Below are 27,721 nucleotides of genomic sequence, written 5' to 3'. Positions count from 1 at the left end.
TTTATTAAATAAAAATTGATTACTATTTTCCCTACATTCATTTTCTTCCAGTTCCATTTGAAAAATTAAAGAATGTAGTATGATGCAGAAATTTTGCTTATATGCTATGTGACAAAAATCTTGGTTGGAGGGGTTGCAAAAAAAGTTATTACACATTTTCTGGGGCGTACTTTGCTCCATTACACACAAAAAAAAATTGTGACAGGCAAATAGATATGTGTTGGCAAAATTAAATCAAATTTTTTTAAAAGAATTATTTTTCTTCGTAATTACTTAAAATTTACTAATATGAAATTCAATTTGCACAGTTGTCAAAGTAATTAATTCAGACTAGTTATCAAACTGATTAATATAAGCTGGCTATCATCCTCAAAAAATTGGTAGTACGATTCCCATACGAATATTAGAAACTTAATCATTCCAAATTAATTCGGGATTGCAACACTTGAATACACCCTCTAGCAGGAAGGATATTTTCAGGCTTTTATTTATTAAGTTTTCATTTTGTTCCATCAAAATCATTGGTAGAGTAAAATGCTTTTTTTTTTCTGTAGCAAATAAGAAGAAAAATATTCCTAATGAAAAGTCAGAAAAACTTGAAAAAACAATCTAGAACATTGGTAAATCATTGGGAAACAGAACGTGCCCAGTATTTGAAGAACAATTTCTCTTTAATTTTTTTCTTTCCATTTTCAACAAATTAGCAACTGATAACTTCTGATTTCGTGATTGCCTACTGTTAAAGATGTGTGTATTAAGGTAAAATACTTTTTTTGTGTGTCTTTAATTCATTTTAAATTAAAAGGAAGTTATTTAAGTCCTCATTGTTTACTTCATTCCGATGAATAAATGGGATTTCAGAACTGAAATAGTTATAGAATATTATTATTCTTTATAGAATAGTATATATTTCTGTATATAAATAATTCAAAAAACAACAATAAACAATCATCCGAATTATTTGAAATAATATTTGTGTTGATTATTAATTAATTTTTATGATTTTCTTGATAAGAGTTTTTTTTAATTTTGAATGATTAGTTTCAACTAGAAGCTATTTTGTTTTTAAGTTACATATTGAAATTCATATCGAGATCTTACAATTATAAAATTTTATTGTGTGGCTTGTCATCTTAAAGTAATGAAGGAATAACCTTTGTATATATTATATGAGAACAAAATTTTCAAACGAACATTTCCTTTTGGAATTCTCCGGATTTATGAAGCAAGTAAGTGTTATGATTTTTATAATAAAAAATTTACTTGCAAATGATTTTTTTTCTACTTTGATGATAGTTCTCAGAATGATTTTCTACGTCTGATTAAGAACTTTAAGACTAAAAAAAAAAAAAAAACATAGGAAATTTTTTTATTTTAATATGAGGAATTTTTAGAATATTTTTTTTTTATCGTAAGTATTCTTTACTTTACATTTTTTAGTACATAAATAACGATTTTTTTTTTTTTTGTTGAAGCTTTTAATTTTTTGATAAAAATTGGTGTCAAAAAACTTTTTTTAAAATTAAATCACATACTTTTTTCTTATTTTAATGTTTAAAGTACTATAATTCGGAAAAATATGAAATGTAAAATTTAAATAGACCTTTCATATTAGATCATAAATAAATCAGAGTGATTTCATAGGTGTTAGGTTTTAACTCTAATGCAAAGATAAGAGCCATATTTTTTTCTGCTTTACAAATATTTTCCCAATGCCTTTGGGATATTCCTTCTCTAAAAAAAGAGATTCCATTTTGTTTTTGCTTGCATAAGAAAGGATATCAAGCATTTTTCTTTTTTAAATTTAACAAGCCACAATAAAGATGGAGCATCACCATGCTACACTGAAGAAATCTCCAGTGCAACTGATGATCCTGTTATTCTACCAGCAGTCATTTGTCTCAAACAAAAATGCCCCCTAAATAGTTTGTCTAAAGTAAGAACTCCCCTAGCCATTCGTCTGGAGTATGGTAACGAGGTATAACCATTTCAAGTAGGGGTATGGGGTCACTGTTAAGAACAGGTTTGGGCAAGAGAAAAGGAATCTTTGTCTTCAGCCTATTGGGTTAGCCCTATTGTTAAGAGAAGCTACCTTTTCTGAAATGCGCAATTCTTGTTTCTATGGCAGTAGACGGCCTCAGGAGTAGTGGCGGGGGGAGTTCCTACCGTAGACAAAATATAAGTCTTGTTTATGAATATTCTCTAAACAGACCTCTCTCAATTTAAAAAAAAAAAGGGGGGGGGGTCCCGCAGTGGACTGATCATTAAGACACGGTTCCCAGCAGATCACCGAAGTCAAGCATCACTGGCTGCGGTCAGTGTGCGGGTGGGTGACCCACTTGGATCAGTCTGCGTAGGGACCGAGGGTGTGCGGTATTGGTCCTCGTTAAACTGTGCTACCGTAAAGTGCTCGACTTCGCGCGCAGGTCGTTGGGCTACCAAAGCGGGGGTGCCATCCCCTCTGCAGAGGATCAAAATTGTGATGGCATGTCTTCGGATCATCCTCAGGGATGTTTCCCAGACCGTCGCCTATAGCCCATTGTGCAGCTCTAGTGCGACGTAAATGAACTACAACAACAACAATTTAAAAAAGGGGGGGGATTTTCGAATGTTTCTTTGTAAAACTTGCTGCTTGTTTTTGTTTTTTTTTAATCTTTTGAGTTCACTTGTTACTTTTCATTTACCGGACTCAAGTTTTAAAACTTTCTGCTTGGTTGATTACTATGTCATCAAGATAGAATTTATAATTTCTTTTTTTCATTATGGCTTATAAAGAACAGAAATAGGCAGCCTTGATCATACTACTAAACGTGTTTTGAATACAGAGCTATAAGCTAATGCAATTAACTCGTCGCACTCTTGTACAATGTAAACAAGGAGAATCAAGAATAATAATTTTATATTTATTCATTAAAGCAGTTAAATAATGCGTGACTAAACACTGTGCTAGTCTTCTCAGAATTTTCTAGCTTATTGAAAAAAAAACTTTGTAATTTCCAATCAGGGGGGATTATCATCTTAATTCTTAAACAAATGTTATTTATTCATTTTTAATTTCAAAACCTAGACAATGAAAAGTAGGTATTTACCATTAATTGGCCTTTGTTAATGCATATCTGGTTATTGTGGTGAAGCTATCACAAATAGAAGATCAACTGACTTTGATCTGAAAGATTGACTGGAAGCATTAATCAAGTGGTGCGTGTGTTAAGAACTTCACTAAGTAATTTAAGAGTAAAAAAAAGAATTTCTGTTGCTGAAATGAGTGAGAGGAAAATATTTTAAGTTTAATAGAAATCTACACTAGCTTGCATTCACTGGAAAAAGTTTTTAGCCATGCAATGTGGATATATTTCTTTTTAATACAGTTTTGTGTGTAATATAACTTTGCCTAACAATTGTTTATTCAGATCAGAAGCTATAGTTACACATTTATGATTGCAAGTAAATGTTAACTTTCGTTTTAGATTAAGGAAAAATCTTATTGATGAAGAACATAAGATCTAACGTTCATAAACACATCCAAATTTAAATATAAGATTTTGTTTACACTAAAAAGAGGCCATATTCATGCAGTGCATATTCTGATTAAAAGATATTTTATCTCAATACTTGCTTAGTTATCTTAACAAGATACCTTTTTTGTGTTGTATGTGATCAAGTTTTGGTGTAACATTTTTTACATATTTAAGTAAAACTATGTTAGTTTGTGTGTCATTCAAAAAACAGACTTAAGGACATAATTAAGCTAAAATATAATCTGTAATTTAATTTTTGTTAATATCAAAATTTAACTACATTATTTTGTTTATGCATGACAATAGCCAATATTATATGCAGTGTGTATTTTGCTTAAAAGGTTGTTCACATCAATACTTGCTTATTAGATCCAACAGGAAATTCATTGAAAAGAATAAGAATTGTTAAAGTGAGGTATAAGTTGTTATTCTGATTAAAAGGTTATTTACCTCAGTACTTGCTTATTTATTATAAATCCATTTATTGGGGCATGTGTTAAAACCTGATTTTTAATTTAATTTTATTAAATATTAATACATATATTTAATAATGAAGCCTTATACATGTAGTGCGTGTGGTAAAATTTTCACTACGAAAAATAATTTACTTGAACATTCTCATGTTCATACTAATGAAAAACCTTATTCATGCGATGTGTGTGATAAAGCATTTGTTAATAAAAATAGATTAAAGAAACATTTTCGTATTCATACTGGAGAGCAGCCTTATTCCTGCAGTGTATGTAAAGAAACCTTCATGTTTAAAGAAAGATTAAATCTACATTCACGTGTCCATACAGGCGATGAGCCTCATTCTTGTGGTGTGTGTCAGAAAACTTTTACAGTGAAAAGTAGTTTAATTCGACATTCTCGAATTCATTCCGGAGAGAAACCCTTTTCGTGCAATGTGTGTGATCGATCTTTTTCACAGAAAAATGATTTAAAACGGCACATTCTTATTCATACTAAAGTAAAGACTTATTCATGTGATGTGTGCAATCTAAGTTTTGCCCAGAAAGATTATTTAAAGAAACACTATCTAGTTCATAAAAATGTTAAAGCTTATTCATGTGAAGTGTGTAATAAAGCATTTGTAAATAAAAGTAAGTTAATTCGACATACTCGTGTTCATACGGGCGAGAAACCTTATTCCTGCAGTGTGTGTAATAGAGCTTTTGCTTTGAAAGAAACATTAAACCTACATTGCCGTGTTCATACTGGAGAGAAGCCTTATTCCTGCAGTGTTTGTGATAAAACTTTTACATTGAACAGTAGTTTAATTAGACACTCTTACATTCACACTGAAGCGAAATCTCACTCGTGCAATGTGTGTAATAAATCTTTCAGACAGAAAACCAGTTTGAATAAACATTATCTAGTTCATAATAAAACAAAATCTCATTGCATGTGACAAAGATTTTGCGCACCAAGATTATTTAAAGATACACAATCTGGTTCACACTAATGAAAAGCCCTATTCTTGTCGTTTGTGTGGTGAAACATTTACGGAGAAAGTTTATTTAAATTTACACACTTGTATTCATACTGGAGAGAAACCTTACTCGTGCAGCATGTGTGATAATATTGTGCGAAAAGATAGTTTTAATCGGCACTTATTCATTCATAGAATTTGAGGATTTTAAATGGTGAACAATTAAACAGATAAGAGATAGTTTTATATATTTTTGAAATATAATTGTTACATATGCTAGGTGTGTGTGAGAATATTTGGATTTTAATAAAGAGACAACATTAATTTGATGTTGCTTGTGTGGAAGTACTACATGATTATTTATTATACCTTTGTTCCTGGCTTTTTCAGAGATTAAAATAATTTGTGACACTTTAATTCAAAGTAGTAATTTTTTTGTTTCCAAATTGGGAAACATCTAAGATATTGATCTAAACACAAGAATTGGCATGTCATATTCAAGTATTTTTTTGCTCACATTTAATGTAAATGTATTATTTGAAATAAAAAATATTTTTAAAAATTCTTTATCTTTGTTCACCTCAACATTTTAATATAAGCTGAATATTTAATATTTACAGCTGAATATTTAATATTTATAGAATTATTACAGTGGACAATATGGTGCATCACTGAGTTACCCATTAATGATCTTCAACCTCAAATATTGATGATTTCAGAAAAATAAAAAAAAATTTTCCTCTTAACTCATACATAAAAGTATGATGATAATTTTTTTCATAACTTGTATTTCGATTCTGCATTTTATAAAAGATAAAAAAAAATTACAGCATCAAAACTTGATACTCGTTTAATGAGAGTGATTTACCTTTCTCTTCTGTGGTTCATCAAACATTGAATGCTTCTTTTCCCTTAAAAGAAAATGTAATATACAGACTTACCAACTTTAAGAATTCAAAAATCTTTAGACTTTTATGATCATGGCGTAGCTTAATATGCAAAATAATGAAAACTAAGAACAAATAAACTCACACATTTTTTAAATTAAATTTATTTAAGTAATTTTTTTTTACTCCTAAAAATTACAAAATATTTATTTCCCGTTGCACTGAAGTGTAAACAGGTCTGCTGAATCGTTGGCTGTAGGGAAAGAAAAAAAAACATAGGGAAAATACTTTCCTGGCTTCATTTCCTGAGATTTAAAGTAGAAGCAGGAGACTCTGGCTATAAGCTTGTAAGTTGTCAGGTCTGCATGTTTTCTATATTTATCTTATTGTTTAAAAGGCTAATCAAAATGCCTGCAAATCCTTGAATGGATGGAATTAAAATCTTCAGCACGAAAAAGATGACTGAGTGAGTCGAAATTCATAAATAGTGAAAAGAATATATTTGATTAATTTATATGCTTCGAAAATAATAAAAAATCTGTTTTGTAATTTATCTCACACCATGTAGATTGCTATGCATCAATTATTGGTATCATAATTAATGAAATAATCAATATATACCCTCTCATTATGTAATCATTATTATTTTTTTTAGATTTGCAAATAATGTTTTTTTTTTTTTTTTTGTAGTACAAGTAAGACAATGTAAATTTATGAAATAGCATCAAATATGCAAAGACTAAATTTTAACAACTAGCTAAAAAAGATCTTTTTCAAAGCTAAAAATTGTCATAAGAAAATAAAGCTTTCAAAAACAATGTCAAGTGAAATTAAAAATGAAAGGTAATTTTCAGGGTGTGTAGCATTTTTAAAAAGTGCTTAGAGGTGCTTTTTTTCATGGGTTGTTTTTAAAAAGTGCTTATTTTTTCCTTTTCAGAGTGAGATTTTTTCTTTACCATATTAATTTTTGCCACGAATTACACAAAAATCGTTGGTTTTCACATTGACGTGTGAGAAATTCATTTAACAACAATCCATTTCGGCATACCATTGGTCTGTAACGCATGAAAGCGCCAATCATTTTAAATCAAATGGTTTATCAGGCAGGGCTGATTGTGCTCCGGAAAAAATCCGGATCCTAACCGTGATCCGGAAGTTTCTGGAAATCGAAGGTTCAGACGTTTCAAAAAATCATTGATCACAAAAGTTTCCGGAAATTAAATTTTCAAAGGTGGAACTTAAAAAAAACAGTTTATTTTATTTGTTTGTAAGGGAGAGCCAGATATTTTATAAGCTTATATTCAAGATTAATATTCATTTTTTATCAGTAAATAGTTATTATAATCATAAACTCAAGAAAGAAAGACATATTTGTAAATTTCAATTACTTCTCCAGGTCATCATTGGTATGTGTAAAATTTTAAATATATTTTAAGTAAACTGAGAAGTATTGAGAAAAAGGAAAAAAACCTTGTTTAAATTTTTTTTCTAATTTTTCGATTTAATTTTTTTTTTTTTTTCCTGAAGAAATTTTCCGGAATTTTGACTTGGGCTTACAATCACCCCGGATCAGGGTTATGCTAACTCTGTTTATTATATATTCAGGTATGTCAACTTGCTTCTCAAAATTTCTTCTCAATAGTAGCAAAATTTATATTATAATTGTAAATTATTGATTCTTAAATTAGTAAATTTGATTTTAAGTTATTATACCAACCATTACATGTGAATGATTAAAAAGTTTATATAAAGGGCCACTTAGTTGCAATATTCTCATAGTAAGGCTTAACAAAATTTTGTTTATTGTAGTTTTTAAGTTTCTTCCACCTTATAAAATATTTTGATGAAAAGAGAGTATTGGCAATTCTATATACATGTTTTTTTTTTTTTTTTTTTAAATCTAAATAAAAGTATTACTGTAGTATACATATTGAACCTCTTGAATAAGAATCACTGAAGTTTTGGTTGAATACTGTTTTAAATGCTTACTGTACCCTTGCACTTTTACAAAGTTAAACAGTCATTTAATTTGAATAGAAATGTTCTTTTTTAGAAACTTGTCAGAATAACATAAAAATTCTGAAAATTTTCTCCTTTATATTTCTGGTCTCATAACATAAATTTTTATGTTCTGGGTAGAATTTGACAACAGCTTTGATATTTTACACAAGAACATTAAAAATATACCCTGCTGCCTAAATATGTCTGCCTAGGTACAGAAATAATTCCTATTTAAATTGGGTGCTATTGCAAACCTAAGTTTAATTCATCCTGTATGTTCCTCCATATTTTGTTCATTTAAAATTTTGTTCGCTTGAGATTTCAACAAGATACACAGTTATTTAATTATTTTTATAACAGTATTATCTCTGACCCTTAAAACATAAGGCACACTTAAAATTAAAACTAAACAACATTTTCGAGTATGTTACAGATTATTTCATGTAGGTGCCATCCAATTCCACAGATAATCAGGATCTTTGAATATAGTCATCTTATCTAATCAACTTATTTTGCTTTAGAAAATAAATATAATGAACCTTAATCATGAGACAAGACTAAATGTAATACACATGAGACAATTTATTTTTCTAAACTTACAACAGATTGGAAAATAAATAATTTTTTTCTATAAAACAAGGATAATGAATGGGGATTAAAACAAACAAAGAGCATTAAATTTAAGGATACGCAGAAGTTGGCAAATTAACAAATATTCTGTCACCAAATATTTAATTTTCATTAAAATAAGTTTTCAATAAAAATTAATATTAAATATTTTTAATGGTAATAAGATAGATGAATTTAAAGTTATGATCAACCTTGTTAAATACAGTGATAAATTGGAATTATTGATAAATAAATGCTGAAAACCAAATAGTGACAAAATATTTGATGCATCCCAAATTAAAATTGAGCTATAACTTTTAAAATTACATAATAAAAATGCAACAAGGAAAAAAATCCACTTAAAAATTTCAAATTCTTTTTTTTAGAAATTTTAAACATGTTTAAAACTTTTAAAAACACAATTTAAAACATGTACTAAGCAAAGATATATTTCAGTTATTAATAATGTTTATGGAATTTTATCATCAATTTAAACATATAAACCATATTTTACATATGTAAGAAAGAAATTATATGAAACTTCTTTCTAATAAATGAAACATGATTATACAGTGAAACTTCTATGCAAAACCACCTTCTTCAAAGACATCAGTTTTTTTACTTATACACTTCTTTATGTTTAAAAAAAAAATCTGTCAAATACAAAACAAATATTCTGTCACCAAATATTTAATTTTCATTAAAATAAGTTTTCAATAAAAATTAATATTAAATATTTTTAATGGTAATAAGATAGATGAATTTAAAGTTATGATCAACCTTGTTAAATACAGTGATAAATTGGAATTATTGATAAATAAATGCTGAAAACCAAATAGTGACAAAATATTTGATGCATCCCAAATTAAAATTGAGCTATAACTTTTAAAATTACATAATAAAAATGCAACAAGGAAAAAAATCCACTTAAAAATTTCAAATTCTTTTTTTTAGAAATTTTAAACATGTTTAAAACTTTTAAAAACACAATTTAAAACATGTACTAAGCAAAGATATATTTCAGTTATTAATAATGTTTATGGAATTTTATCATCAATTTAAACATATAAACCATATTTTACATATGTAAGAAAGAAATTATATGAAACTTCTTTCTAATAAATGAAACATGATTATACAGTGAAACTTCTATGCAAAACCACCTTCTTCAAAGACATCAGTTTTTTTACTTATACACTTCTTTATGTTTAAAAAAAAAATCATCTGTAAAAGAACAGCCTCTCTGGTATGAAAGTACAGTAAAAGCTCCATATTATAATTCTAAGTCACTGTCAAAATGTGAATAATGAAAAAACAAAAATTGTATGTTTATAACAAACTGAGAATTACTAGCCTACTATTATAGTAAAAAAAAAAAAAAAAAAAAAAAAAATTGAGAAAATTATTTTTTCTACTGTTTAATTAAGCATTATTATATGAAAAAGAGCAATTTAAAAATCATTTTTACTCTCTCCTGGCATCAATACAGAAATCTTTTCACCTTCATCTTTATAAAGTTATATGTGGCTGACCACTGGCTAAGTTATCTTACTCCCTATAAAAGAGAAATTCTGCTATTTTTAAGAATCCTACCACATGCTTCACAATAATGAGCTTTTGGTTAAACACATAACTACAATGTTAATTTTATTTTCCTTCTTGACAGAAATAAGTATTCAGTGTTATCAATGATATCAGAAACTATCGAACTTGAATTTCTTTTTTCTCTTGCATCTTACAAAAACTCTCAATTGTTGGTATAATGCAAATGAAAAACATATTTTAAAACATTGGAGCTAGATTGACCAACAATACAAATGAGAAAAGTAATAATACCAGTAATTTTGCATTAATCATGTTTTTAGTGAATTTAAAGGTATTAAGAGAAAAATGCAGATTCAGGAGCAATTCTGATTGGATAATATAACACTGCTTCAAACATGCTTAAAGAAATTAGTGACCCTAGGAGCAACTTACAAAGCTGATCAAAGCCTCATGTGAGACTATTCATGTAAAACTATACATTATACAAAATAAATTAAGAGATGTTGGTTGAATCTTTTGTTTCAGGGAAGTCTAAATAAAACTTTGCAGCATAAGGTAGAGAATCGTACATAAATAGTGTAAGTAAAACTTTAAAAATCAGAAAAAGAAACATTTGCATTTTGACAATATGTTTCTGATATTCAAGATTTTATAAATAATGAAAGGAACATTTGATTTTAATGTTTTTGTAAATATTTTTGAATAAATTATTCTGACAATCTGGAGCTAACAATTCTTTTAGAGACTATATTTTCTTAAAGACCAATCATTTTGCACAATGAAGGTTGTTTCTACCAGGAAGTTTCTCTCTATTTAATAGAGATGTATTATTTTTACTTAGAATTATTATCTGCCTTTTTAATGTATACCTGAATTAATGTTATTATTTCATACATATGTTTCTAAAAAAGTTAAGAAATATGCACATAAAAATGAAACAAAAGCTGAAACTTCTTTTAGTCTGATTAAAAAAAGATAACTATAAAAATATTGAATGTCCCATGGTAAAGTGAAATTCAATGCATAAAATAGTAGTACTATTTCATTTACTGCTATACTTTAATTCTATAATTTAAAAAAAAAAATTTTTTTTTATAAACCAATGATCATATTTAATTTTTTTCCCCACTTAATCAAACTAAAAACTTATACATATAAGAAGACTGTATATGATACATTTCACAAACTAAAATTTTTAACATAAATAATTTGATAATAAATATTATAAATTACAATTCACTTGAATGCTAATGAAATAACAAGTATGTTATCTTTAGAAGATATATATATATATATATATATATATATATATATATATATATATATATATATATATATATATATATATATATATATATATATATATATATATATATATATATATATATATATATATAGCCAATTACTATTTCCTGTTTTTTTTTTAAGTTTATTGAAACATACAAATCAATACTCTATTTAAGTTTTTTTAAATTTTTGTAACTGGACTTACAGCGTTCATATAACAAAATAGTAAAACTATTAAAAATTTTATTTCAAAAAACTGATCACAATTTCTCTTCTCAGTATCAGTTTAATGGCTTAATCTTTATATTTAACATTTTTCTGATGTTACTTTGAAATTTTGTTCAACAAATTTTTTTATAAAATAAAACTAACTCTAAAACCTTAAAAGTAGGTACTTTTTTCTACTTTTCAAAATGAATGAAATAAAAAAATTTTTTTTTTCCTCAATATTATTACAAATTATAGCTCACTTAATAAGCTTCCTTCTAATTACTTACTTGTATAATAATCAACACAGTTTACGATTAGATAAATTTTTTCCATGTTGCAAATTATAATTTTAAACTATTTTAGAAATGCTAGTGAAATACCAAAAATATAATAGTCCTCATACTCGAGTGATTCAAAACTTGTAAACTTCATCTTTTAAAGCAGTTGTTACCATACCTGATGTAAGTATTGTCATTGCATTTTCATCGTCTCGATGCTTTTGAATGTGTGTGGCTAGAAGGTCAGACCGACGAAAAGATTTTGGACACATGTGACAGTGGTAAGGAATGCTCGCACTGTGCGTGAGCATGTGACGCTTTAGATGATTATTGCGAGTAAAACCTCTACCACAAAGAGTACACGTGAATGGACGTTCACCTGAATGAATGAAGCTATGCCTTTTGAAGTCCTTCCTAGAGTCTGTTGAATACAAGCAGAGCTCGCATTTAAATCGATGGTGTGGATTTTCACCTTTGTGCCACTTTTTATGACGAGATAGTGCAGAATTTGAAGCATATACCATCTCACATTCATCACAAGAAAAGCACTTCACAGCTACATTAAAAAACCGTTTCATTAATATACATACACATTTACTTTAAAAAATTTTATCTTGGACAAAATTAATTAAAATTTTGATTATTATTATTATTTTAGATGCTTAAAATTTTTTTATTTACTTAAAAATTCAATTAAAATGTTTTACATTCATTTTATATAAACACATAATGTAACAGATGAAGTTAACACATTTAGCATTTTTTTACACTATATCTGAAACTGTTTTTACACAATTATGAAATATTATAAGCACATTTTTAATAGCTAAAGGTTAAAAGATTCTAATCATTTCTAAACAATTTTTTCAGCATATATGGAACCTGAGATTGTCCAATCAGGAAATGAAACAAGTTGTTTTATTAAAGTATGTTCTTCATTCCCTTATAAATTATAGTGGTAAAATTGTTTTTGTCATAAAATGTAATTTTTTACAGATGTTTTATTTAAAAAAATAATTGCTAAATTTTATATAAAAGTAATTGCTAGTTTAGTGTAAAAAATTCCTTTTCCACTTATTTAAATTTGAAACTTGACAATGCAATTGAAACATGGGACAAAAATTTAATAAAATAGGAATTCAATTTTTTTTTTTTTTTTTTGCTCAGAAACATTAATGTAAATACTATATCCATCTACACTTTGAACATAAAAAATATTTAGAAAATGCAATGCAAAAAGATAAAAATTATAACTTAACTTATAAATATTTAAAACTTTGAATCAATGTAATAGCTAAATACATAATTTACATAGAAGAATAATCAGAAATAAACATAGTAAAGACACTCTTACTTATATAGCTAGTTAAATGGTGATTTAACACTATAAATATCGTGAACATTAACTAGACTAACAATTTAACTAAGTTAACAGTTTATTAACCATATATATTAACATAACCTAATAAGCAATTTATTAACATAGCCCATAATACCATAACCTATACTAATATGACCTTTGAAAATTGACTAGACTATAACAATTAAACTAGGTTAACAATATATGAACAAAAGCTAATACAATATATTTACAAACTTTGAATTGTTTATGTAGTTTAAAGTACTTTTACTTGGCACTTTTTTTTCTGAAAAAGAAAACATACTTTAAATTAAAACTATATTTTAGAAAGGGAAAAAAAAAATAGTATTGCATACAGTAGCTACAAGCATTGTCATAACAAGGACATTCTACTAAAATAAAAATATATTTATATAAATACACAATAAAAACAAATACATAATAAAAAAAACAAGTAATAATACTTTAAATTTAAAAAAGAAAAATAAATACAATTCAAATCGAGCCACAAAGAAAAAGAAAAATTATGTTTGCATTAAGCAGAGTTGAGAAACATGAATTATATAACAAGTTGTAGTTGTTTTGTCTATAGGATGAGTTTTGTAAGCAATATAAGATTTTATATAACAATAATGAAATAAATCAAATATTAGGCCATACATACTACCACACATACACACTAGCTCCAGAAGTACCAATAATGTAGTTTTTAGGATATTTTTCGAACTACTTATTTATTCTATTACATAGTTATGCCATATAAGAACTAAAACCATATAAACTTTGACACAGTTTAGATTAATCATCTTAATGAGCATTTAAAAAAAATTATATTAAGAATACGAAAAAGTATCAACATAAAAAAGAGAGATTTCTATCATTAGCATGAGTATCAGCTGAAAGAATAAAATTATTTTCATCATAATTTTCTTATCCTTTTATAGGCCCACTATTTTCTAGTAATAATTGATAAAATATTTTAGGTAGTGAGATAGATTTATAAAATGAAATTTATTTAGCTTATTACCCAAAAGTGATTTGATTTATAAAACTATTTTATTTTGTGGGTGGGATTTTTAAAATTTTAATAACTCCAATAAGTTGGCCATAAATTTTAACTTCTGTGCTTATAAATGATCTAATTTATAAATTCTGTGCTTATAATCACAAATAAACTTAATGAGAAATGAACAATCACATAATGCACAAGAGATAATATCTCACCCATGTTGGCATCTCTTCTTGACATGCTACTTTACCGGCATTTACGTAGAAATAACCTTTCATTGTCTTTTTACTTTATATTTTCTGAAGTTATTTACGGCTGGCAGCATAAATTATAGATCGGAAAATAGTTTCTTGTTTACATTTAAAAAAGGGGTGAGTGGGTAAAGTTAGTCATAGTATGGTTTTAAAATTTATAGCTATAATGAAAAAAGTGTACTTTTTCCATACTTACTTGCACTAATACATAATTCAGTTCATATTTCAATATATTTATAACGTACAGCATCAACAAATATATGCATAATATAGTTAAATAAATTTATTGCATTTTATCAAAAACATTAATAAAAAAATTAATAAAATAAACAAGTAAATAAAATAAAAATAATTTGTATACTTAAGAAAACTTAAAAAAAATGACATGTAGATGTGAGAGTTTGGGCTATGGCAATTGTGATTAGCACAAATATGAATATAGACACGTCTCTTATTTAAACATGGCCGAAGTTGAAAATTATCTAATTTGCAAAATGGTTAACCATGGCAATGCAACAATTCAAAAAGCCTAAAATAAACAAAAATTTACTATTTAAAATTTAATTCTACACAATAATACTATTTCAGAAATTGTACAGTTTCTTGATAAAAAATAAGAAAAAGAAAGTAAAATATCACACTAAAATCACACGTTATTGAGTTACAATATATAAAATCAAAACCTATTTTTAAATACTGTTTTTTTTTTTTTATTAAATTTTATGATAGAAAATTATTGCTACAATGAGAAAAGAAACTACTATTAAGTTTCTTAAACTTGAGAGGCTAAAATTTTATGATTTAGAAGAGAGTCATGTGAAGAAGATTGTGGAGAAAAATTAATTGATTCTAGAAACCAAACAATTTAATACACACTGTAGACTATTAATACGGTAGTACTACTTATGTTGATAATAATCTTAAAAGTATTGAAGGTCGATGTTTGGAAATAGGTACTATTTACTCATTATCTGTACTGATTCTGTTGAGAGAGATCTTAGGAATCTGGAAGTCAACTGATGACAATCTATTGCTCCAGACAGTGTCAGATGGAGGAGGCTCATGGAGGCAATCTCGGCCAGTGACAGGCTGTAGTACTGAAGAAGAAGAAACTATTACATAACTCACATAAAAAAGATATTTAAATTTCAATTATTAATTCCTTTTTTTTAGCTAATAAGAATTATTTAAATTTTATAAATTATTTTTTATTAATGTCGGAAAACTACAAAACAATGGTGTAGCTAGAAAGTATTTCTAGGTGGGGTTTTAAAGTTGGCAAATTTAATAATATAATTTCTCTAAATTTTCAATACGTAACAAGTTAAATAAGAAAAGTTTTAAAAATAATTATAAGAAAATAGACAATATTTAAAAAAAATCTAAATTAACATATATTTGAAACATTTGAATTAAAGGTAACTAACCCAACTGCTAATTAATTTCTTATCACCTTTACACTTTTCTTTCTAAAATTTAACTCTTTGTATTTATGGGTAATTGGAAAAATTGCACACTGTATTATCACTGTCATGCAAGTTTATTGGGTGATATACTGCACCTACTTGATAACTAAACTAAACAAGCAATGGAAAGATTTACGATTTCTTTTAAACACTCTAAGTTTTTTATTTGTTTACATAACATTTATTTTTCAATAAATATTATTTTATTATATTTTCATTACCATGAAATAGTATTTTTATGACTGAAATCTCTTCTCTACTTGTTCAACAACTAATTTAATTAGCATTGAAATATATATAACAGCAAACTATTACATAACTTGCATAAAAAAGATACATTCAAATAAAATAACATTTATTTTTCAATAAATATTATTTTATTATATTTCCATTACCATGAAATAGTATTTTTATGACTGAAATCTCTTTTCTAATTGTTCAACAACTGATTTAATTAGCATTGAAATATATATAACAGCAAACTATTACATAACTTGCATAAAAAAGATATAGTCAAATTTCTATTATTAATCCTATTTTTAACACATTAATTGGCTAAAATTATTCAAAAAACATTATGATAATGTTAGAGAATTATAAAGCATATAGATAATAACAAATGATATATATATATATATATATATATATATACAAACACATGCTTAAAAAAAGGCAGAAATATATAACTGTAAACTATACCATAATAAATATTTGGATTTATATTATTAATCCTCTTTTTAACATGCTAGATAAAAGACAAGAAAAGTTTAATTGCGAAAAGTAATTTTTTATGTTATTTCTTTACATTTTTTGCCTTAATAATGATGAAAATACTAAGTTTGTCAAAGCTACACATAATTTAAAATGTTATGCATTGCTATTTTCACAGCTTTAAAGTTTTTAAAAGTTATTAAATATTGCAAATATGTAAATAAAAATAATCCCCACAAGTAGATAAAAGAAATATATAATACATAAGATAATAAAAAATTAGAAAACTTTTCTCTTAATCTCAATGACGGGCATTTCGATTAAGACCCAAGGAATTATGGGGCCCGTGGCCCCAAATAACGGGGACCTAAAGGTCCCTGGATTTCTTTGCAAAACTTGTTATATAGTATTAATAATATTTCTATTGGGTAAATTAAATAATCCGTGGCACACATTTCAATTAGCAGAACCTAATGTTTAAAAAATCTTTCAATAATCGCAATAAAATTAAAAACAGAGAATATATATATATGCAAACTTGTACTAATCAGACGCTAAGTAGAAAAAAATTTAATTTTTAGTCAACAAGTGAATATAAAAACAAGACAAGACTAATATTTAAAATATAAAATTATAATAACTTATGAATATACAAAACAGAAAAAAAAAATTGATCCAGATGAATATTTCTGTTTTTGAAGAAAAAAAGAAAACAACGTTCTGCTCGAATTTTATCAACAAGAGCTGAGCTAGATCAAACAGAGTTATTATTTTTCATGGCATCTATTTAATTTATTTTGATTAAATTTCAACTAATTATTATTTATAGTTGGTAATTAGTTGTTCCTCACTTAATTTAATAAAAAATTTGAAAAACAATTTTTATAAGCTTCAAGCTAAGTAAACAGATAAGGCTAATGCGCAATTAAATCACCATTACCATCAACCCACGATCACCAGCAATTTCAAAGTTTTGTTGTCGTTTAATTTTGTTTCATTTTAAAACAAACATGACTGTCGAAAAAGCTCATTTATTTCAGTCTGGTGATCCTTCGATTCAGCAGTTTTTGGATTTAGGAGTGGAATTAGAAAAGCAGGAGCTTATGGTGAAGTTTTTTTCGTCTTAAATAAAATTCTTGCTTCTTTGAATGAATCATATTAAAGAATCAAAAAACTATTGTTTAAATGCTATTCACTCATTAAAATCTATCTGAATTCATTTTTCACCAATTTTAAACTGTGGTATTTCAATCTATTTGTTTCAACATGATGTTGTAAACTTCTGTTTGTTCAAGTTCCAAATGCCTGTTTAAAAGCTTCGTTTATACATATTTTTTTAATAAATTATTTGTGTACTTAAAATGTATTAATTGCATGTATACTTAATTAATTGCAAGTATACTTAAAAAGTAGATCAGATATATATTATAATAATACTCCTTACATTTTAAGTTTTGGGAAGATTTCTGTATTGGTACCTACACTAAAGTAATACTATAAGTGCAAGTCTTTATATACGTATAAAGTTGTACTTGTATTACAGTATATCACTTATTATGGGAATATTTCCGTATCGTGATCTGCCAAGCCAACTACAATCGCCAAGGCGCCAAATTAATTTTAGAGGTAAAAAATTAAAGAAAAACATGTAGAGATTTACTCTGGAGGGATATTGCCGTTTCGTGATCTGTCGTGCCAATTACAATTGCCATGGTGCCAAATAGATTTTGAACTTGCAAATTTTCATAAAAAGTTTTTTTTGCAAGTTTAAAATCTATTTGGTTTGCCTGGGGGTGGGCACCAGTTATACCTTTCGAGTTGGTTCCTTTCTGTAATGTTTTTTTATAGTTTCTCACGAGCCTCCGCCCAAAGGGGCCAAGACTTGGCGATTATTCTGTCACAGATCACAATACGGAAATCTCCCCACTTATCATTTTGTCTGATATTTCATGAATTGATTGAAATTAACTTGATTTTTAATTTTTTAGGCACCAGATGGAATTGCCTCACCTCAACTTTATGGTCAATTATTAGCAATTTACTTGCTTCAAAATGATTTGTAAGTGTATCTTTATCTTATATTTTTGGTTATAGTTATAATTTTTTTGTTTAAAAACTTTTTACGTGAGAAAAAAACCTTGGTATTGGCAAGATTAGTTGTACAACATGACATACATACATTCACTTTTTATAAATTGTATTGATTTTAATTCCAATATTATGGTCTTTATAACTTAAATGAACTAAACAAATTTATAGAATTAACATTTAGTAGCCACTGTTTATTTTTTTCTTAAAATTATACTAATGTAATTCAGTTGCATAGTTAGTTTTCAGCTCCCCAGGGGATTATGTCCCCCTTTTTGATCCCCCTTTTCAAACTATTTTATACATAAAAAGGAGAAAAATCTTCATTACCTGCTATATATTTGGGTTATGATGAAAATAGAAATACAAAAATGTAGTTAAAAAAATACCTAGTTTGATTTAAAATTTATTTCATGCAGCAATTTTTAAAGCTGTTGCAAACTTGTTTATTTCATCATCAAAATGTGTCATTTTAGTCACTTTATTTTCAATGTTAAACAAAGCCAATGCCGATGATCTTTCCTGTACTATAGTCGACCTGATGATTATATGTATATATTTTTTTTAAATGTAATTGGTGCTGATCTCTAATCCTTAATCTCTTCTAGACCAAATGCAAAATACTTATGGAAGCGGATTCCTCGTAATGTCAAAGAGGTTTGTTACATATTGTTTAATTCACACTTTTATTAATTTTTTTACTGATGTAACAATGTTTAATCTTGCCAGTTGACGATAACAGATATCTAGTTGCAATTTCAGCAAAATATCTGGCTGGGGCATGCTTTGTTCGTTTTCTTTTACATTTTTACTCTTAATTTTAGATTAAACAACTCAACTCTTTTTATTATAATTTTGTTCCTAATTTCTTTGGTGTACCTGATTTCTCTTCAATTTTCAGTTTTAATTCTTGATATTTTAAAATTATAGTTACTAATTGCCTTTTTTTTTTTTAAAGAATTATTTAGTAATATTGATTTTTCAATTAGTTTAATAATAAATTATAAATTCATAGTCATTTTGAAAATATTTTGACTAAGAAAATTTTTAGCCAATGAAAGTTTTTAATAAATATCAAGATAAAATCTCACTGATTAAATTATCTGTCATGAAACTGCCTTTTTGACAAAATTTAGCCTGTGAAAACTAAACGTTTCATTGCTAAAATTATTATTTTTGTTTTAAGTTCCCAAAAACAAACAGCTTGTATGAATGTGTTTGGATTAATGCTGATGTTTCCTAAAGCATGAATTTTGAATGCATAATTTTATTTTAAAATCATTAGCTTATCAGTAAAATTAAGAAAGTTACAGTTAAGAAAAATACAGTGCATTTTCAAAGAAGCTGTAAAGCATTTTTAAAGCAGTATATATATGCATGGACAAATAGTAGATACCTTTCTTATATTCTATGTTTGTACTTATTTTAGACTTGTGGTTTAGAATTATTTTGCTTGCCAGAATCTGGGCAAATTTGCTGCTTAGGATTTTAGGTATGACTTAAAGTCACGAATCATATAAATTCATAATTTTTTTTCTAACATTATATTACTGACTTTTTAAGAAAAATTTTTTTTATGAGCAAACCGTTGTGAAATACATAGTTTATTTGTACCAGATTTTGTTTGTTTGGTTTCTTACTTATACTTCTTATTTACCTTGTTTTTTTAAAGGTTAATTTTACTTATTTATTTTTATACTACTGTAATCTTTATGTATAATTTATATTTTTTTCAAAGTTAAAACCCACTTACAGAAAAGGCATATTCTAAAACTTTGAAAAGAGCATCGAGGAAATTCATTGCTTTTAGCATAATTAATTTAAATGTTATTAAATTATAATTAAATTACATTTTCTGAAATAATCTTAACAGATTAAAATATTGAAAAATCTTTTATGTACAATAATTATACAATTTAATCAAAAACAAAAATAAAAACCTTTGTATAATTTAATTTCATATTGCATTTGTCATTAAGATTACATTTTTGTACATTGAATTAAATATTTCTTCCTATCCGATATTTAGGAGAATCCTGAGGTTGCTAAAGTTTGGAATATTGGTCAAAAATTGTGGACTTGTGATTCAGACGTTTATGTTGCTTTGAATGAAGAATGGCCTGAACATCTGAAACCTATTATTACAGCAATCCTAGGTACGTCTTTAAAAATAGCATAGAAATAAATATGCATTTTTTTACATGTATATTCAATAGGGCTCTCAAAATTAACGGTTGTTCGAGGGTCTGGGATCATTTAAATTTAAATTGGACCACTATGAATTATTAGTGGTCACTTGGGCCAGCAATTACTGTAAAAGGTTGGCATGTTTTTTTTTTTTTGTGTCAGAATTGCATATTTTATTGTAATTGTGAACATTATACTTTCATTGTATTATAATTTTTCATTTTAATTTACTCTAAAAACATCTTTCTTTAAAAAAAAAAAAACTTATAGGCACTTGTAAATTGACTGTTGAAAATATACATGGGCTAGTAATATCTTTCAGTTAATAATTCTTTAGGAAAGGGATTCAATTTTCTTAATTTCTACTCCTGTATAATCAAGGTTTTTTCCATCTTTTTTTTCTTTTAATATATATAAAAAAATATACATAGAAAAATCAATTTAATAACTGAATAAGAATCATTATTAAACATGATCATAATTCATGTGTGAATAAAAATTGTTACCAACATTTGTGCGCAAAAATTTTGAAATATATTTTATGGTTTTGTTATCATTAATATTCTAAAATTCCAATGTTTAAAATTTTTATACTAAAAATGAAAATAATTTTTGCAAAGCTAACAAGTTTTCTAAAATAACTATTAAGTACATAAAAAAATAGCAAATGGAAAATCATTAACTTTCCTTGGTTCAATTTTCTAAGTGAGGATAATAAAAAGTAAGATATTAAAGACCAAGTTAACAATTTTCTTGATATTTATTATGCTACCATGATATTTATTTTATATTATCATGATATTTATTATGCTAGAGATAAGTCTCATTGTCAGTTTTTGTGAAATAATTAATATTTTATTTTATTTCTTAACAGAAACCACCAGAAGTAGGGCATTGCGTCTAGTGTCCAAAGCTTATTCATCTATTAGTGTGGAAAAATTATCTTCATTTTTAGGATTGCCTGCTGAAGAATGTATTGAAGGTATAATATTTATTAATTAGAAAGTATATTGTTAATACTTTGAATTTTTTAAATTTATTATTCTATTTATATTGCTAAAACCATATTTAAGCACTTCACGTATATTCAAAAGTGTTGGGATTTTTTAGAGATCTATTTTATAATCCAGACTTATGCTTCAAATTATTTCTTACATTGTAACTAAGTATTTAAATTTTATGTCCTATTAAAATTTCTATTTTGTTGAATATCATTTAGGCTGTATATGTTCTATAAAAATTAAAATCTTCTAAATATTTTTATTATAAAAGGTATGCAATTTTTCTAGTTTAGTTATGCTAATTTTTGCGGGTCTTTTTTAAAAAAATAGTAGAAATATTTAAAATTTAAATGAACAAAAACAAATTCAATAACGTTTTTTTTTTTTACTAAATTAAAAACACAGAAAGGGTATAAAAGGAATTGAATATGTTTCAGAGAAGGGCAGTTATAAAATAGTTTTTGTGATATTCAAGTAATTATATTAGAATGATTTGTATTAGAATACTTAATTTAAAAAAATCAGAATGAGGCAGCTGAAGTGATGCATAATAATGCACAAAAGTAATTGTAGTTTATTTATTTGACTGTTCACATTGAAAAAAATACGACTAGATCCAAATTTGTTTTGGAATGTCCCTACACAACTAAAAAACAATGATTGAAGAACACTATTCTAAAAACAGTATAGAAGGCCTACTAAACAGACTTTCTTGAATAATTTGCTATTATATTTATTTTGTGCATGTGGAACAATTTGATAAACATCACCTCAAATATGTTCTTTTTTCTATTGGTGAACTGTCCATTAAAAGAAAATTTGTTGCTCTAGCATGAATTAGTTGTAGTAAATATCATAATATATTTGAAAATACTAAAAATATCAGATTTTTTAATATGTATTCGATATTTTGATGCATTATTATTGATAAAAACTTTTAGTAAATTAATTTGTAAATATTTCAAATGAAATATAGTGGTAGATACACTACATATATATATATATATATATATATATATTTAACTTAGTAAATATTTTAATATTTTTAGACATGATATAGACATTAAGAAGTAAAGGAATGCATTTTAAATATTTATATATCATAAAAAGACACATTGCAAAATTTGAGCTGACCTAATCTAAAACTAGTTTTTTTTTTTACTGCAACTAGGTAAAATATTTTCTAATAAATAGGTGAAATAGTAAATACAGTGAAACCTCCGTTAAGCGGACATTTATGGGATCAAAAAATTTGTCCGTTTATGAGAGTTGTCCGTTTACGGGAAGGGTACCCTAATAACGAAATTTAACAGCGTAAATTGTTTTTAGAATATTCTCAAAGATGTAGAAATAATTAAATAATATCTATAACGATTCTGTAAATATCTACAAGAATATTTATTTAAACAATAAGAAAGATAAAAAAGAATATATAAAGAAGTTTGATATAAATACATAATTCTGGATGTAGCTACAGATTAATAAATATAATTTTCCTATTAGCATAGATACTCAAGCTAGACATATGATACCAAATAAGAGCGTACTGTCCTCAGTCCGTTTCAATTATTAGGTTCACATCCCCTTACACCAACTTATCCTTTGATAGGGGACATGGTTAATACCTTCTTGGAAAATAAACCTCCCATGATTCACAGAAAAAAAAGTAATGCATACCTGTAAATCATGAGAACCTATGGAGATAATTATTCACAATTGATCAGCTATCGAATTTCTGAATAAATGTTTCATTTATATAAACACCTCAAAGATTATACTTCTGTTCTCTTTCTTTTACCCCAGTTGTGTTAAATACAGTCTTCAAATTGATAAGAAAATTAAAGAAATTTTCAATGGGGAAGAAGCATTGAGAGAAGTCGTTTCAACTTGAGGGGTCTCATAACCTGTGTGGTCCAGATGAAAAGATCAAAAGATGCCGATGTCAGAATTATTTCAGGAGTGCAATACCATTTTCTCTCCTTTCTTTACAAAGATAAGGCAAAGTGACGGGAGAAAGATTGATTTTTCGGTGGTGAAATAGCTTAACAATATTTTTAGTTATGGATAAGGCAAAAAGTTTTATTTACATGCTTTAAAAATGGTGAAAAGTTGAATTTTTTTAGCTTGCAATTTATTTTGAAAAAGTAGTGTCCGGTTTGGAGAGATAAAAAACAACGCTTCAGGACCAAAATGGCTGTCCGCGTCCGGTTACGGGAGTGTCCGCTTTGCGGAGAATGTTCGTAATGGTTTATTCATAGAAGATTCCCGGGGAATTAAAAATATGTCCGTATTGAGAGGCGTCCGTTTTGCAGGAGTGTCCATAACAGGAGGTTTCACTGTAATTGCTTATTCGATGAGATGTTTTGTCTTTCAATTGATACTCAAAATTAATTATTTTACTCCTAGCTAGGGTTCATAGGGTGTGGCTGCAATTGTCACTAAAAATTCTGCAAATATCCCTAAAATCGTATGCATAAGTGGCAAATTTGTCGCTTTGAAATATGTTTGAAGTTTACAGAATAGTAAAGAAAAAAGTTTTTTTATTGAATTCTATGCCTCTAAGAAAACTATTGTACTAATTTTAATTTTCTACTCATGGTATGGAATTCGAATGGACTAACTGAAAGTGTTTAGTGCAAAAAGTTTTTAATTTAAATGTTGAAATTACAAATTTACGTGTTGTGCTGTGTTGTGCATTTCTAAGCTGGCAGTATAATAATTGTTCATCAATAAAACAATATTTTTTGCTCATTTAGAATTGACTTTATTTAAAATTTTATTATAGAGAAATGAAGCTAATTGTTTTTCAAATTTATTATTGAGAAATGAAGCTAATTTTTATCAAAATGTAGAGTAAACATAGAAATTACAGAACAATGAAAAAAGAAAAATAGTAATAATAAAAATCCAAAAAAACTTATCGTTATCTTAATTTTCTTCATTTTTTTCTTCTTTTTGTATATATATAGCATAATAAATATGTTATTTGTGATCTGTTTATAAAACTTTTAGAGAAAAATTTTTAAAAAAGACATTTTTAAAAATTTTGATAAATGGATTACAACTTTTTGGAGGTTGTAGTTTGTTACATTGGTAGAATACAAAGACTTAGCTAAACTTATAACTTATGTTGTTAGTTTAGTAGTTTTGAATGTAGAAGCTCAGAAGTTAAAAGGGAGGATTAAGAATTTATATTTTGTGACTGAAAAATTGGATTTGTTACTTTTTGCTTTGATTTAAAAGAAAGAAAGAAAAGGATTGATGCATGATAATCCCTCAGATCTGAAGCTATGTTGAACATTTAAAAAATGTTACTGTGCGAATAGTATTTTAGGCCAACAAAAAAGTGTTTCCACATGTTAAGTCATTTTTTAAATTTATTATTTCCAAATGTGTCACATGTATTTTTTTTAAAAAAAAAAGTTTTAAAATGTCATAGCTTAGAGATATTTCTTTGTGCTCTTAAAAATGTAAAACTACAACCAAAAAGTTTAAATTTGCAAACAAATTTTTACGGTTACAATGCAAGAAATTTTTGAAAGTTTTTTTTATGGCTATTTTACTACACCTGACCCTGTATAAATTTGAATAAAATAATGCCAAAATCAGTTTAAGTTATTTGTTGAGAAAACAAATGTGTATTTAAAATAAAACTCAAAATATGTTGAAATAGTAATTATTAATAAAACTAAATTTAACTCATAAACTTTCGGAATTCAAACCAATAAATAAACAAAATGTGTAATAAAATTATTTTTGTTATATTTAACATTACAGAAAATATTCTTCTTCTTTTAACATAACAGAAAATATCGTATTACTTTTGTCCATCAAGGGGCAGTCCTCATTCTTCTTTCTTGTAAGATTTTTTTCTTCAGAATTAATTTTCCATTCCATTTTTTTTTTGGAAGTAAAATTTTTGTATTTTTGAGAAGTGATTTATTTTTTCTGCTTTAAATTTTTTTTTTTGTAGCAATATTTTTTAAGTAGACTGAAAATTACTCCAGTACTGTCTGAATTTCCCCTGAACCTGGTTGGCGAAATTGGACATATTCTGCACCCCTGCTTGTTTGTTTTTGTGATGCTTCTTAAAATTTTAAATAATTAATATGCTATAAAATAATGTAAAAACTAGTTATAATTTTTATTTTCATTCTTTAGGTCTCTCTCAACTGGGTTGGGAAGTTGATGCAGCATGTAAAATCATGAAACCAAAAGAAACTGGTAAAAAACATTTTATTACTTGTTTGCATTTTATTAATTGTGTGCTATTTGAGTAAATAATTATTTGATCTTAATTGCTCTTGAAAAACATAGTTTTTATGTATTTTTTTATTAAATGTTAATCTTAAGTTACAACTTTGAAAATCTCATTCAAGTTGGGGGTTTTTTGGGACGGGGGAAAAGATTATTAGAGAACACTATTGTTTTTTTAATATTTTTTTAAAAATCTTTAATATTAATCATGCCTGGTTGCTGATAATTAACCAAAATGTTGTACAGTTATCTAACAATGAGTCGATATATTATGAAATAGAAGGTACATGTTAGCATGTTAATTATAGTTGTAACATGTTAATTATGTAACATGTTAGTTCTAACATGTTAATGTTAGTTGTTAACATGTTAATTATAAAAAAATTTATATGTTCAGTGATCTAACAATAAGTCCGAAATATAATAAGCTCGAATTATATTTTGAAATAGTAACTATGTCAATTTTATTTATATATTTTTCTGATAATCTAATTACAAGCAAAAATGTTTTTTTTTTTTTTTTTTTTTTTTTTTTTTTTTTTTTTTAATTATAGAAAACAATCTAATATATACAAAAAAAAATCTGTTAGATTATCGGAATTATAATTGTTACGAAATATAAAAGTTTTTGCATTCATAATCAGAAATTTATCAATATTTGATTTTGTACATTAAAGAAATTTCAAGGATAAATAATTGCTTCTCTTAGATCTAAATTGGTGCAAATTTTAAAAATTATTGTTTCGAAGTAAACCCTGTTTCGAAGATTTTACTTTTAATACAAAAAAAAACTCTATTATTTCATGCTGTATTTCATAACGATGAACTATTAAAAAAGAATGCTAAACATAATATTTTTGACTTATTATGACCTAAATTATTACAAAATAATGATAAAAGTTTGAAAAATTTGTTTAATAAAGGTCCTGCAACGCAGGGTTAAGAATCTTAAGACAAAATTCATCTTATAACTGTCAAACTACTGTGCAAAAATTTATCTTTAAAGTATTGTTTCTGTTTCAAATAACATAAGTGTGATAAACCAATTAGCTATGTGAGAAGCAGCCAGGTATTATCCCTAAATTTAGAATCAACTGTTTTAGGGATAAATGCACAATTTATTTTTAATTTCTTTTTGTGATACTTGTTGTTTAAGTGATGTTATTTTAAAATTACTATTTTTCATTGTGTATTTCCAGATAACAAATCTGAAGATAACCTTTTGAGTGAAGAGCAGTTGGCCAAACTTACAGATTTTGTAGCTTTCTTGGAAAATTAACTTTGTTGCTTGTTTTCCTGTTTTTTTAATAACTTGTATATTATTCTGTAAATTATTTTAATTAAACACATTTAAAAGCAAAATACATGATTGTCTATATTTAATAAAGAAAATTGTAAACAAAGTATTGTCACTTTAAAAAAAATTTTTTAGTAGCACAAGAAGTCAAACCTGAACTTCTTGCTGTTACATTCTCTGTGGTACATCATTTGCAGGTACATTATTCTCTTTTATTATTACCATATCTATAATAATATAAAAGGAGCTTGTGTATCCTTTTTAAAATTCCAGAATTATTTGAACCAACATCTTGAAATTTGATGCAAGGAGCAATTCTAACCC

The 27,721-nt window shown here is 26.2% G+C and overlaps 3 protein-coding genes across 5 annotated transcripts; 2 read left to right on the top strand and 1 right to left on the bottom strand.

Moving 5' to 3' along the window:
* Nucleotides 1–2,839: 2,839 nt before the first annotated feature.
* On the top strand, nt 2,840–5,514 carry LOC110282285 (uncharacterized). Its single transcript, XM_021145429.4, has one exon. It carries the CDS (start codon nt 4,069–4,071, stop codon nt 4,927–4,929), a length of 861 nt encoding a protein of 286 aa, XP_021001088.4. The 5' UTR covers nt 2,840–4,068; the 3' UTR covers nt 4,930–5,514.
* Nucleotides 5,515–9,660: 4,146 nt separating this feature from the next.
* LOC107448333 (uncharacterized) lies at nt 9,661–17,306 on the bottom strand. 3 transcript variants are annotated; one of them, XM_087160931.1, is made up of 4 exons: nt 17,209–17,306; nt 15,355–15,487; nt 11,946–12,323; nt 9,661–10,002 (listed from the first exon to the last, which is right to left on the bottom strand). In XM_087160931.1, the coding sequence occupies exons 2-4, from the start codon at nt 15,452–15,454 to the stop codon at nt 9,986–9,988; spliced, it is 495 nt and encodes a 164-aa protein (XP_087017057.1). In that variant the 5' UTR covers nt 15,455–15,487; nt 17,209–17,306; the 3' UTR covers nt 9,661–9,985. The 3 variants fall into 3 exon arrangements, with proteins under 3 accessions (XP_087017057.1, XP_087017055.1, XP_087017056.1); XM_087160929.1 differs by lacking the exon at nt 9,661–10,002 and having other exon boundaries at nt 11,388–12,323; XM_087160930.1 differs by lacking the exon at nt 9,661–10,002 and having other exon boundaries at nt 11,388–12,323; nt 17,106–17,269.
* Nucleotides 17,307–17,485: 179 nt separating this feature from the next.
* Nucleotides 17,486–27,462, top strand: CSN8 (COP9 signalosome subunit 8). Its single transcript, XM_016063481.4, has 7 exons — nt 17,486–17,673; nt 18,556–18,626; nt 19,264–19,312; nt 20,685–20,811; nt 21,717–21,824; nt 26,005–26,067; nt 27,300–27,462. The coding sequence occupies exons 1-7, from the start codon at nt 17,578–17,580 to the stop codon at nt 27,377–27,379; spliced, it is 594 nt and encodes a 197-aa protein (XP_015918967.1). The 5' UTR covers nt 17,486–17,577; the 3' UTR covers nt 27,380–27,462.
* The last annotated feature ends 259 nt before the right edge of the window (nt 27,463–27,721 follow it).

This window comes from Parasteatoda tepidariorum, chromosome 4 (assembly GCF_982258835.1).
Source record: "Parasteatoda tepidariorum strain Cologne lab strain chromosome 4, Ptep-v5.0, whole genome shotgun sequence".
NCBI lineage: Eukaryota > Metazoa > Arthropoda > Arachnida > Araneae > Theridiidae > Parasteatoda > Parasteatoda tepidariorum.
The sequence above is the reverse complement of the archived record's forward strand: the minus strand, read 5'-3'. Positions and strand labels throughout refer to the sequence as shown.